The sequence below is a fragment of the Rhinichthys klamathensis genome, unplaced genomic scaffold (assembly GCF_029890125.1).
Source record: "Rhinichthys klamathensis goyatoka isolate OS25496 unplaced genomic scaffold, OSU_Roscu_1.1 h1tg000401l_1, whole genome shotgun sequence".
In the NCBI taxonomy this organism is placed as follows: domain Eukaryota; kingdom Metazoa; phylum Chordata; class Actinopteri; order Cypriniformes; family Leuciscidae; genus Rhinichthys; species Rhinichthys klamathensis.
In genome coordinates, this window is record NW_026606902.1 from 1,154,900 (window position 1) to 1,168,054 (window position 13,155).

A 13,155-nucleotide genomic window follows, 5' to 3' on the forward strand; every position below is an offset into this window, starting at 1 on the left:
TAATTATTATTGATGTGTGCTTTGGAAGTGACAGGCATTAAATCATTGTCTGCTGCAGACTTCTTTTCTTCTTCTTTTTTTTACCAAATGATCCAATGAGTCGATGTGCTGCCCAGACAGCAACATAGTGTCGGCCCAAATCCGGCCCAAACCTTGGCCGTGTGGAATCCACGTGTACCAGATGTGGGCCGGATCTGGGCCGACACTATGTTGCTGTCTGGGGCAGATAGTAGACCCTTGTGCTGACTGACTGACCAGTGTCTGAACCCAAGATAAAAAAAAAGCAAAAATAAAATGTTTGCTGTTTTTTTGCATAACTATACTCTATACATACTCAAGCTTTTTGACTTGTTTTCTCAGGTTTTCACCACATACTCCAATGAGGACTACGACAGACGCAATGATGATGTTGATCCCATGGCGGCTTCGGCTGAGTATGAGCTGGAGAAGAGGGTGGAGAGACTGGACCTATTCCCCGTCGAGCTGGAGAAGGGTACGTGACCCGCCTTACTAGACCATGTGTGTTTTTAGAGCCTGTTTGGTATGTCCTCAAGGGTCCTTAACTTCCTGTTTCTAAACAAACTGACTGAAGCAGCTTGTTTTGGTCTGTAAAGTAAGCTTTTGCTGATTAGACAGTCTGAAGGGTCGAGCCCTCTCTCTCAAAGCAGTCTGGCGGTTACCATAGCCACTGTACGTGAAATATCACAGCGTAGACATAGATGAGTTGTGTTGAGCTGTGTAGCTTTTATATTGCAATGGTCAAATTAAAGTTACATTCAATCTGGGCTTAAAAAATAAGTGATTAAGAACAAGATCATTCCAAGAGGATTATTTGAAATCAAATGTGTTTATAAATTATAATTGCTAAATAATTATAATCCCCAAATCTGGTCAAAGGATTTACAGTCACAGGATTAGTCCCATACTAATTCTAGATCATTATCCCAATATTTAGTTATTGGCATCTAAAAGCCTTAAACCTCTCTAAAGTGCCCATTTACGAATTAAAGCATTATATTATTAGTATATTTTACTGTCATTTATATACTATTATAATATTTGTTCATATTTTGAATTGCCATTTACTTTTATACTTTCGATTTTAGTTTGTTTTAGAAATTGTGTTATGTGCTTTTGTAATTTTTTAGGTTTCATTATATTTCTATATAGCTTTAATTTATTTTTATTTTAGTACTTACATTTATTTCAGTTAGTTGTTGAAGCAACATTTCAAATTTTCTTTAAGCTTTTAATAATTTGTATTTTATTTCAGCTTTATTTTAATTGCCGAACACTTTTAAAAAAATGTTTTTGTTAACAATAGCAACACTGATTTAAAGATTATGTTTTAGTATTTTGATCATAATACTACCGTGCCTACGTAAATAACTAAATCAGTCATTTCCACAGCATTGCAGCCTATAGACCTGATGTCTTCCTGTATATTATAACTGTGTTGTGTTCATTTACGAGACATGTGAACTAGTCATGATAACACTGTGATTCCTTCCGGTCAGATAAAGACGGATTGGGAATCAGCATCATCGGGATGGGTGCCGGTGCAGACATGGGCCTAGAAAAACTGGGAATCTTCGTCAAGACTGTGACGGAAGGAGGAGCCGCCCACCGAGACGAAAGGTCAGTAAGAGAAACTGTGAAGCTGATACATACATTTATGCTTTTGTCAAAATGAGTAGTGTCCATAAGTGTACATGGTTTTGTTATTTTATAAAACAGAAGTTCATCATGCTTGACTGAGAATTCAGTCAACACACATGCAGGGAAGGAGGGATGGTGCAGTTTATTGATCTATACTCAGTTGAATCTGACCTTGCAAAGTCGTCTGGGGATTTTCAGACCCTGGAGTGAATCATGGAGGTCATGGAGAAGTTACTTCTACCCTTCAATCTTAAGAGGTTTCAGCCTAGAGAAGCCCCCTTTTGCTCATGACGATCCTTCAGATCGCAGGAGATTCAGCGAGTGTTATGATTCTTAATAAAAATTCATAACGTTAGTTATTTCTCTCCGGGCTTGAGTCAGTAGGTTCGTGGTGCATTGCAGTGGCTTCCTTTTCATTTTGCCATGACATTTAGAAACCTAGAAGCCACGGGAGACATACAAACCTAATATACCAATGCTCAAATGTGCTGTAACCACATGTGTTTTTCCAAGCACCTCATCCTCACTTTCTGGCTCCTGATTGGTTTTTCTGCTGTCAATCAAACGTACGGCTGCCCTGACAAACAGGCTGCTCGGGCCATTTTGGATGGGCTTGGATAGTTTGACATGTTTTGTGACTGAGAGGGTCGATCGATCATTTTAACGGCCTGGAATACAAAAAGTGGTTTAGTTAAGTGGGGCACTGATTCACTGCTGCTGTCGGTCAGTTTTCAGGTCTATTTCAGACCGAATAAATTATTCCTTTGGCAATGTCAATTTCTTTACACATAGAGTGATGAGATTGTTCAGTAACTTGGCCCAAGATGAAGCAGCTATTTTACAAATGCGCTTTTTTTCCTCCCTGAGCTGTTATCCTGGTTCTTCTTCCCTTCGGCAGGATCCAGGTGAATGACTTGATCGTGGAGGTGGACGGAACCAGTCTGGTGGGCGTAACCCAGAATTTCGCTGCATCGGTCCTCAGGAACACCAGCGGCACTGTCAAGTAAGGAAACAAAACAACATTTGCATAGCGACTTTATTTTTTAAAATGTTTTGGAAAGTATACTAAAATACAGTAAAATCAGTAGTATTGTGAAATATTATTACAATTAAAATATTTGTTTTATATTTTTATATATATCTTCAGTGTGACATGATCTTTCAGAAATCATTGTAATATGCTAATTTGGTGCTTAAGAAATATTTCTTCTTATTATTATAATCAATGTTAAAAACAGTTGTGCTGCAGCCTGCTTAATATTTTTGTGGAAACTGATGCACTTTTTCTAGATTTTTTTGATGAATTCAGGTAGACCTCAAGCTTTAGTGTATTAGAACTTTCTTTCCCTCTATTTAATCCAGCATTATCTTTTGTTGTCTCTTGTCAGATACTCATTGACTCACTATCATCTCTAATAGTGCCGTTATAATGCAGTGTATCAAATAGATTGCTGCTTTCTGTCACTTTGACCTGTGTGGTTGTATCTACAATCAAGATGAGGGTTTGGGTTGTGGCCATTCAAACAAGCTCACGCATCTGCGTCCTGTTTTCTCTTAATCTGTCAGGCGTGGATGCTCAATGTTTGTAGTGCAGGAAAATGGAAAAATGTGATTAATAGACAAGGCTTAAGCACAGTCGGAGAGAACATGTTTAATAATAACTTTTAACTTTGTCGCTTTTAATACAGTTGAATGCATATGCATATGCATATGCATTTGATATTATGTGATTATTTTTTATAATGAAGGTCTTTTCCTTCCTGTAAATCTGTATACAGTATATTTTCACTAGACATCACCCTTCAAAACAGTACAGGAATGGCAGCTAGTCCACTAGGTCACCTGATTGGCTGGTGTTTGTGTTGCAGGTTTGTGATTGGCCGAGAGAAGCCGGGGGAACAGAGTGAGGTGGCCCAGCTGATCCAGCAGACACTGGAACAAGAGAAATGGCAGAGAGAAATGATGGAGCAACGCTACAACCCCTATATGGAAGAGGACGAAGAGGTAAAACTTCATAAGATACACAATGAATGGACCCTTTAACAGTCAACTTTTTCAATTTGTGACTAATGCTAAATTTGTGTTACATTTTGGACTTTTTTTTTTTTTTAAATCCTAGCTATCACTATTTATTTAAAAGTGAAATATTTGCAATTGTAAAATATAAATTCTATTAGGGCTGCATGATTATTCTAAATAAGAGAAGAAATTACAGTAATATTTCTCATTTTTAGATTCTTATTTATTTAAATTACAATAATAATAATTATTATATCACTATTTTATAGCCATATTAATATATAATCACACAATTTTGGCCAAATTGTGCTGCCCTACAAAAAGATTTTTAAAAAATCACAATCATAATTTTTATCAGAAAAAACGCAATTTGATTTTTTTTCCTAAATGGTACAGCCCTATACGGAAGCCCTGAACCGCAACGTAAAAAAAGAAAATCAGTAAAAAAAAAAAAGAAAATCAGTAAAAAAAAAATTAAAAAAAAGCATTTCGAGATTAAAGTCGAAATATTTCGAGATTAAAGTCGAAACCGCAACGTAAAAAAAAAAAAAAAAATCAGTAAAAAAACCCAAAAAAACTAGCATGTCGAGATTAAAGTCGAAACATTTCGAGATTAAAGTCGAAACATTTCAAAATTAAAGTCGAAACATTTCGAGATTAAAGTCGATACATTTCGAGATTAAAGTCGAAACATTTCAAAATTAAAGTCGAAACATTTCGAGATTAAAGTCGATACATTTCGAGATTAAAGTCGAAACATTCCGAGAATAAAGTCGAAACATTACGATAATAGTCTTCCATAGAAGTGTGTGCATATAACAGTGCGCGTCCACTGGCTCAGAGCGCGCGTGTGTGTGTGTTATCTGGGCTTTCAACAAAATTCTACACAGGTGCTAATCTACCATCAAGAATTACCACGGCGTTGCCTATAGACGAGCACACAGACTCCGCCGGAGTAGGTATCACAATGGTCCAAACTTTATGTGGCAGTGTTTTTTAAATGTTTTCGTGCTCGTCTAGGCAACACTATCTGGGTCGAGAACACAACAGTAACCGTTCTGTCTCCCTCTTCACCGTAAATACGTCCTGGATACATTTTATCATTCTGTATCCAATCATTTGACCGGATCCCGTGATTTCCTCAGATTTAATAACCACTAATGGTTCTCTGATATGATTGTAAAGCGCTTTGAGTGTAGACATATGAAAGCGCTATATAAATGCCTCATTCATTCATTAATTCATTAATTCATTCTAAAAGCTGGATATCTCCATCCAGTCTGAAAAGTGTTTTCCGGGTTGGTTTTCCTATAGGCTAAAATCTATTCCGGCGCAGTATATTTTATAACGTCCTATAATGGTAGCCTAATGCTGGTAGATTGTCACCTGTTGAATTTCCTTTTGTTGAAACAAAACACACACACACACAGTGTGAAACACTCGCTATGCACCATTATGAATGCCTGTGTGTGCGGCAATGTGAAACAATGGCAAGCACACGCGCAACTTCCACGGAAGACTGTATTCTCGTACTCTCGAAATATTTCGACTTTAATCTCGAAATGTTTCGACTTTAATCTCGAAATGTTTCGACTTTAATCTCGAAATGTTTCGACTTTTATCTCGAATTGCTAGTTTTTTATTATTTTTTTACAGATTTTTTTTTTTTTTACGTTGCGGTTTCGACTTTAATCTCGAAATGCTAGGTTGTTATTTTTTTTTACGTTGCGGTTTCGACTTTTATCTCGAAATATTTCGACTTTAATCTCGAATTGCTAGGTTTTTGTTTTTTTTACTGATTTTGTTTTTTTTTTACTGATTTTTTTATTTTTTTTTATTTTTACGTTGTGGTTCAGGGCTTCCGTAGCCCTACTTTCCATTTTTTAAACATGTTTCCTAAACTCTCCACCATTACAAGGTTTTAAATTTTATTTTATTTTATTTTATTAGACCAAAAAAAGTAGTGAAATACACTCATTTGTCAAGGATAACACAATAAAGTTAAAAACTGTGTCCATTGCAGTCCTTGATGTAAAGCACAAATTTCACTCCAAGTGACAGGTTACTTTGGCATTGCATGCTATTATAAATACAAAGCTACAATAAGCTTCCACATTTGCAAAGTTTACAATCACAATTAAACATCCACTCAATACACTAATACAAATTCATCACTAAAACAACTTATATAATAACCAACTTTTGACTTTCAAACTAAAACCAACAATAATTGAAACACTTTTAATATCCAGAGGCAACTTATTCCACATTTGAGGATCCCTGAGTATTCGAAAGACCTACGACCATACAAAGTTTTAAAATGATATAATGTAATATCCACGAGACTTTGCCTAGCATTATAAAAATGTCCCTCACTTACCCGATAAATATGTGTTAAAATATATAGGAGCTTTATTATTGATTATCTTGTGTACCATTTTTTATTTAAAATGTGCGACTCTGCTTTCTATAGGTAACAATCAAGTTGTCTAAAATAGGATACATCAACATGTGTAAAATGACTAAAACCTAAAACCAACCTTATCAATTTATTTTGAGATTTCTGTAACTTATCCACGTGAATGACCAGATTTGAAAGTTGTACATTTAGCTTCGAGGCTTGGAAATGTTTTTTGGGGCTTGATTATATATGCACCCATTGCAAAATTACTGAAAAAACAAACATTGTTTTCACTCAATGTTGTATAAAATTGCTTTCTATTCTATTAAAATCTATTATTATGCTTCCAATTGAGTGGCACCCCATGCATTGCATATGTTATTCCTTTTTAGCTCCTCTGACCTCAGATTTCACAAGTTAGACTGGAAATGCCAGTCAGTGTGTGTGTGTTTTACGTAACATTTGCTGATGGCACTGACCATTCCTTCATCGAAACACTCTTTCAGGAACCATGATATAACAATAATTAGCATTCATTGCTTTAACACGTTCACCCTGTACCTCCTCTACATGTCTCATGATTGTCCTCCACACCTGCCCACTTTGCTATGGCGTGAAGGGAATTGATTAATAATTCAGATATTAAAGATTGACAAGTTCTCACATTTGATATTTTTGGAGATCTTGGGTAGGGCAGAATTCCATCACAGTGCATCTCACGGCTTAATTTGCCATCTCAGTGCCCTCTCAGCACGTTCTCCTCCGCAACACTGAGCGCACGTCAGTCTGATGTTATCTTAACGTTTGAGAAGTGCTAAAACAGACAGTTTGTCGTCTGCTACTTCACCCACATGGCAGAGTTGGACCCAGGGAGACAGAACGACAAACTGGGCTCTCTGAGATAGAAAAACACATTTGTAAATACAGAATAATGTACAGTACCGGTATATATCATTTTATTCAGCAAGGACACATAATTATTCAAGACTGCAGTAAGGACTTTTACATAACATATTTATATTTGTATTATTATTTTGTTTTATATATTGGATTAAAACAAAATACATTCATAATAGTGCATTAAAAAAGTTTTAAATATTGTTTTTATTATTCATTTTTATGTGAAGTAAATGTAAAATATTATTTGATACTATTACATCTATTTTTTTTTTAGTTAAATAATGTTAAATATTAGAAAAATGTTAACAAATGTGTGTATACATATACAAATACACACACAGACACACGCATAAATACATACATTTGTATTTATAGCAAGTGATGACCGAATTTTCATTTTTGGGTGAACTATCCCTTCAAGATGAGATAATCCAATCCACTTTATTTCTATAGCACATTTTACAAACACAAAGTTACCAAAGTGCTGTGATTCTTCGTTCTTTTCTTGTAATGCTGAACTGATACTAACCTACAAAATTGAAAAGGTCATTATAAACAAGATCAAAACTCTACATCAGAGGAACCAAGATTTTCACCAAGCATTTCTGTCACATGTGTCATGAACTGTGACTGTTTTCCTGATAAGAGTTTACACTGTTCACTCATCCAGACAGGAAGTCATTGTGCGAGAGTTAGCCTGCACATGTCCTAACTTGTAGGGGAAGTCCATTGTTAAAAGGAAGTTTGTAATAGTAGTGTATTTGCAGTGGCTTTTAGGGAGTGTTGGGTGTACGACGGGCTTTTGGGGTCAGAGTAATAGCAGTTTTGGGATATGGAGAACATGCTGGTTGTTTTATTTCAGATGTTGTTGGGGCATGCAGTTTCTCAAAAATACACAAGAGACTTTGTGTGTTTATTTAAGGTCCAAGATATTCTCCAAGGTTTTGACAGCTCCCAAATCACTCCAAATGTGGCACATCAATGTATCAAGCGGTTGCAGTTCTTTCAATTTGCTTTTATCCGGCTTTACTTCATCTTCCTGCAGCTGCACAGTCAATTCAAAATGGTGGTTGGCCAGTCACAGGTTTTTTTATAGTGTCCTGGCATGCATTTCCCCCTTGATCCAATTGGTTTCTGCCTAGCTTAACTCTGACATCTAGTGGTTAATGTTATTAACACACTGATCAGACACTAACACATACCCAAAGTCCTATAAATAAACCTATTTTGCTTTTTAAATCCATTGAAATCAGATATACAAATCTTATTTGCACGCGTCTCAATGTCTTTCTTTCTTTGTCTCTCTCCATTTCTTGTCCATGTTCAGACGGGTGAATATGCCACAGATGAAGAGGAAGAGATGAGCCCCATGTTTCCTAATGCCATCGAGGTGTTTGACCTGGCAGAGAATGAAGACATGGTTTCTCCTGTGGAGATGGACCCAGAGAAACTCGCTCACAAGTTTAAGGAGGTCAGTAGAACGTACAAGGGAACTTCGAAACCTGGCCACTCGTAAACACAGGACCTATAAAATATGCAAACCTGTTCTAACTGGCATTATTTACTAACCAATATCCGATAATTATATTTATATTTTGAATGTAGAGTTTTTTTTTAATCTTTTTTTATTTTAGTGTATTGTTTTACTTTTATCTATCTATATGTCCGTCCGTCCTCACCGTCTGTCTGTCTATCATCCATCCATCCATCCATCTATCTATCTATCTATTATCTATCTATCTGTCTTTCTGTCTTTCTTTCTGTCTGTGTGTCTAAATGTTGGTCTGTATCAACAATCAATATTTTGTGACAATCAATAAGCCGTAAAATGGACATTAAATATACAGATACATTTTCTCTTTTTTTAAAGAAATTGCGTTCACACTTAATCTAAAATCTAGAATTATATGTTTCAGTGTAGAATTTTAATTAAATTCAGATGGCCAAACGTCATGAACAGATGGAAAGATGGATAACTGTTTAGTACTTTTAAAACTTGATATTTAAAAATGAAAGATTATACTGTTTGAATTTATATACAATATATTAAAAAAATGTTAATATTGATTTATAACATTATGGTCACCTATATTGTACGTCCTTAAAATAAGTCTTACTTAAAAGTGCCTAAATATATTATTATATAACTTAAATTGAATGTTTTGTAGACATGCATCTGTAAGATTTTAAATCAGTAATGAAGAAAAATGTACATTAACATTGCTTCCATTGGATGCTTCAGTACTCTCTCCGTCTCTGTCTCCAGCTCCAGATCAAACATGCTGTGACCCAGGCTGAGATCCAGCAGCTCAAGAGGAAGGTATGACTGACCGTCACAGACACCACTTGTACATGTCATTTTGTTTCCTAGCTTTAGATTTTAAGGTTTCAGAAGAATAAACATTTGTAAGAGATCTATAAACAACCTTTATTTACCCTTGTGACAAGATCTCTCTCTCTCTGTCTCTGTAGCTGGCTCACGCTGAGCAGGATAAGCTGCGCTGGAGGATGGAAAGGGCTCAGTTGGAGCAGACGGTGAGAGAGAATAAGGAGCGGATGGAGAAGTTAGAGGGCTATTGGATGGAGGCTCAGAGCTTGTGCCAGGCAGTGGACGAGCACCTGAAAGAGACGCAGACGCAGTACCAGGCGCTGGAGCGCAAGTACAGCAAAGCCAAACGCCTCATCAAAGAGTACCAGCAGAAGTGAGTGTGGGAAATGCTGGATAATAGCCCGTCAGACTCAAAGACTTTAATCAGGATTACAAAGCAAAATAAGCATGTATCATGGGGTTTGTGGTTGAAGGATTTGGACAAAACTCCTTCATGTAACCTAGCGAAAGGGTTTAAATGAAGTTGTGTTTATGTGTGTGTCCTAATGCAGAGAGATTGAGTATTTGAAGAAGGAGACTGCGCAGCGCAGAGCACAAGAGGAGTCAGAGGCCAGCCACAAGGTGGAGACAGAAAATCTCCAGGAGAAGGTGCGTTTGGAAATCACTATTTCCAGAAACTGCCAATGCAGTTCATTCTCATTCACTCATACATTAGCTACGTTTACCGGCACCCAAATCATCGGATTGATGTCTCAATCGGACTGAAAAGCCTTCGCGTTAAACACCTTACTCGATCTGATTTAAATTTAGATTGGATTGAAAGGGGTGGACCTGAAATAATCTGATCAACAGACAAAAAATGAAGCATGTAAACGTCTACAATGCCTGTGTGTGTGGTCTGCATACTTGAATGCAAATACTAGTTTTATACTACATTATTGGTTCCTGCTAAAACAAACATCACTCTTAATATTTAGCATACTTAGGGTTAACGTTTACACTACCATTCAAAATGTGGGCTTTGAGCAGCATATCTTCATATTAGAATGATTTCTGAATGGTCATGTGACACTGAAGACTGGAGTAATGATGCTGAAAATTCAGCTTTGACATCACAGGAATAAATTACATTTTTAAATAAATGAAAAGTGAAAACAGCTATTTTAAATTGTAATAATCTTTCACAATATTACAGTTTTACTGTATTGTTGATCAAGCAGATGCAGCCTTTGAACGGTATTTAAATGATTTACGAATAAAAGCATATGCAATGTGTATAAAAATCTAAATATTAAATGTAACTTGCTTAAACTCCAATGTGTTTCCATCTCAGATTACTGACTTGGAGTCAAAGGTTGGCACTCTGAAGAGCTTGGAGCCTTCGTAAGCCTTCCACTGTGGAACTGACGGAGAGAACGACAGAAACGCCTTCAACTCCGCCCACTCTACCCTCCGACCACATTTTTACTCCATGACCTGAAGAACCTGATGGACTACAGGAAACATGCTGAGGGGATGTTACCGGGGACAAAGAGGGGACAAAACAAACACTGTACCAGACGCCCGAGGGACGTCTAGCTATCAGGAGGCCCTTTTTATAGTCATTTATTCATGTTCTCCTTGTTTCTTTTTAAGCGCCCTTAAAGGTATTATGAGCCTCTCTGCTCTCGGCAGGAATGTAGAACCTCTTCGTTAATAAATGTTCACTCACATGCTTGCAGGAGAAGAACGAAGCGGTTGCCAGACGAAGACGGCACGGATGCCCACACGCACCATTAATAAATGTAGGATCGGAGCGAGGGGCAGCCTGTATCGCAGTGATTGACAAGAGGACTGTTTGTATATATTCTGGCATATATTTAAATATTAAAATCGCTTAAGCAATGTGCTGGGGGGGGGGATGGGGTAAGGGCTTCTTTACTTTTCACATCTAGGCAAATAATACAGTGAAAGTCCATTTTTGCATGGCAAAAGAGATGGTCAAGTTTTTGTTTTTTAGGCCACATTGGAAAACAGGGTGTGACAAGTGTAATCTTGACATTTAGAGTTAGCATTCAGGAGCTTTTTATGTTTTCTTTCCGTGTAAAAGAAATGGTAATGGAGGTGTAGAATGAACAGGGGCTTATGGGTAACGGTTTCTTCACAGGAGAAACATCACCCTGTGCTTAAACTCCAGCGCTTGTGGTTAGTTGGTGCAGTGTGCCTCGGTCAACCCTGCAATGCCGCCTGACTCTAATGTGACGGTGTAAGAATTCTGAATCAATCAGAAATATGGCCTTGCTTAATTGCTACACAAAATCTTTCACCAGCCCTCTCTGTTTTAAGCACTCTTAGTGTGTTTACTACAATGTTTCGGTCTCCGGGGACCACGGTAAGTGCACTTGGTTTGCACTACAGAGAGTCCTGGAGAATCCTAAAGTTTTATGTCTCTGTTGGCTTATATTGTCCTCTGTCCTGCTGGACGTGATTTGATTCAGTATTATCATTCCATATACATTGATATGGAATCTCCTTTTAGTTGTTTTGTGGTGTTAAAAGCCACTTTGGTATTTTTTTTGTCTTAAATGTGTTCTTTTAAATGGTTCTCCTGGGAAAACTGGAATTTTGACAGCAATTGTGAGGCTTCAATCATGGTCTCAATTTAGTGTGTTGACACGAGCATAATTTGTGTAAAATCTTCGTAAACCCATTCTTATGTCAATTTTTGCATCTAATTGAGTGCTTCAGTTAATGTAAGCGCTGGTTCACATAGAACGCATTACAGTGCTGCTTTTCGTTATTTTTCTATTGTAAGAAAATAACGTCTTGGACTGTCTCGCTTCTCCGCTGACTCGCGCACGAGTGTCCCGTTTTTTCGAAGCTGTGAAGCGTCTCGAGACCCTGCGTTCTTTTCTTTCTTTATTAGGCTGCGTCCGAAAGCTTAGGCAGCTGACTTGCCTCGCTGCCCTATCAGGCAATGACTTTGCAGGCATCGTCTGCGCTCAAAGGTTTCTCACGAAACTGATATAGGACAGACCGCAACAAAATAGAAAGTGCTTTGGTGATAACTAAGCAAATATTGAGTTACTATAATAAACATTTTCTTGCTAGAAATGACATCAAAAGTGGGAAGAAGTTGGTCAGAATCTTTGTTTACACAAAATGAACAGCAACCTTTCAGACCCCATATTTATTTTTAGCTCAACTGTCATGAAATGGAACACAGGATTCTGGGATATCATAGGCAGTGAAGGATACATCTATGCTGCCTTCAAAAATCAATCAGTTAAAGGTTTCTTAGTAGACAGGATATGGGACACGATCATTGGATTAGGGCGTGCCTTGTTGACTTCCTACATCCGTCTATTTTTCAGCTTTCGGACGCAGCCTTAGGTACCGCCTCTCATGTTTTAAACTGAAGAACGTCTTCTGTGTGAACGCCCCTTAAAATCATTATTACCTGAGATTATAGTTCAGTCGGATAGCTGTGGCCTGTTCTCTTCACTGTTGGGCCTCTCACATCAACCGTATAAATGAAACAGAACCGAGTTTGTTACTCTGCACAGTATTGAAAACTCTCAAGAGTATTGGAGTTCTTCCATTTCCCCCGAAAGTATTTATGTGTTCAGCTTTTTATGCGATTGTTTATTTTCATATAGTTTTTAATATTTTTTTTTAAGTCATTGGTTAAAAATGTTGAGCAACAGGGTAACACTGAGAATACATAGGACAAAGAGTTTTGTCAAACGATGCAACCAACACACAGGCCTATTCTAGGAATCTTACAATCATTGATATTCCGCGGTTAAGTTAACGTATTTTGTGCGTCAATCATCCTAAACCGCAATAAGACTTGAGTTTATGTCTG

At 37.2% G+C, this 13,155-nt stretch overlaps 1 protein-coding gene across 1 annotated transcript in view; it reads left to right on the forward strand.

Moving 5' to 3' along the window:
• The window catches only part of ppp1r9ba (protein phosphatase 1, regulatory subunit 9Ba), a 44,208-nt gene extending 33,131 nt beyond the window's left edge, over nt 1-11,077 (forward strand). The window contains exons 3-11 of the mRNA XM_056234635.1: nt 361-493; nt 1,518-1,638; nt 2,558-2,662; nt 3,528-3,663; nt 8,307-8,450; nt 9,246-9,299; nt 9,452-9,681; nt 9,860-9,956; nt 10,642-11,077. Of these exons, the coding sequence (XP_056090610.1) occupies nt 361-493; nt 1,518-1,638; nt 2,558-2,662; nt 3,528-3,663; nt 8,307-8,450; nt 9,246-9,299; nt 9,452-9,681; nt 9,860-9,956; nt 10,642-10,695 (1,074 nt within the window). The 3' untranslated portion in view covers nt 10,696-11,077. The remainder of the gene's footprint in view (nt 1-360; nt 494-1,517; nt 1,639-2,557; nt 2,663-3,527; nt 3,664-8,306; nt 8,451-9,245; nt 9,300-9,451; nt 9,682-9,859; nt 9,957-10,641) is intronic.
• Nucleotides 11,078-13,155: the final 2,078 nt, after the last annotated feature.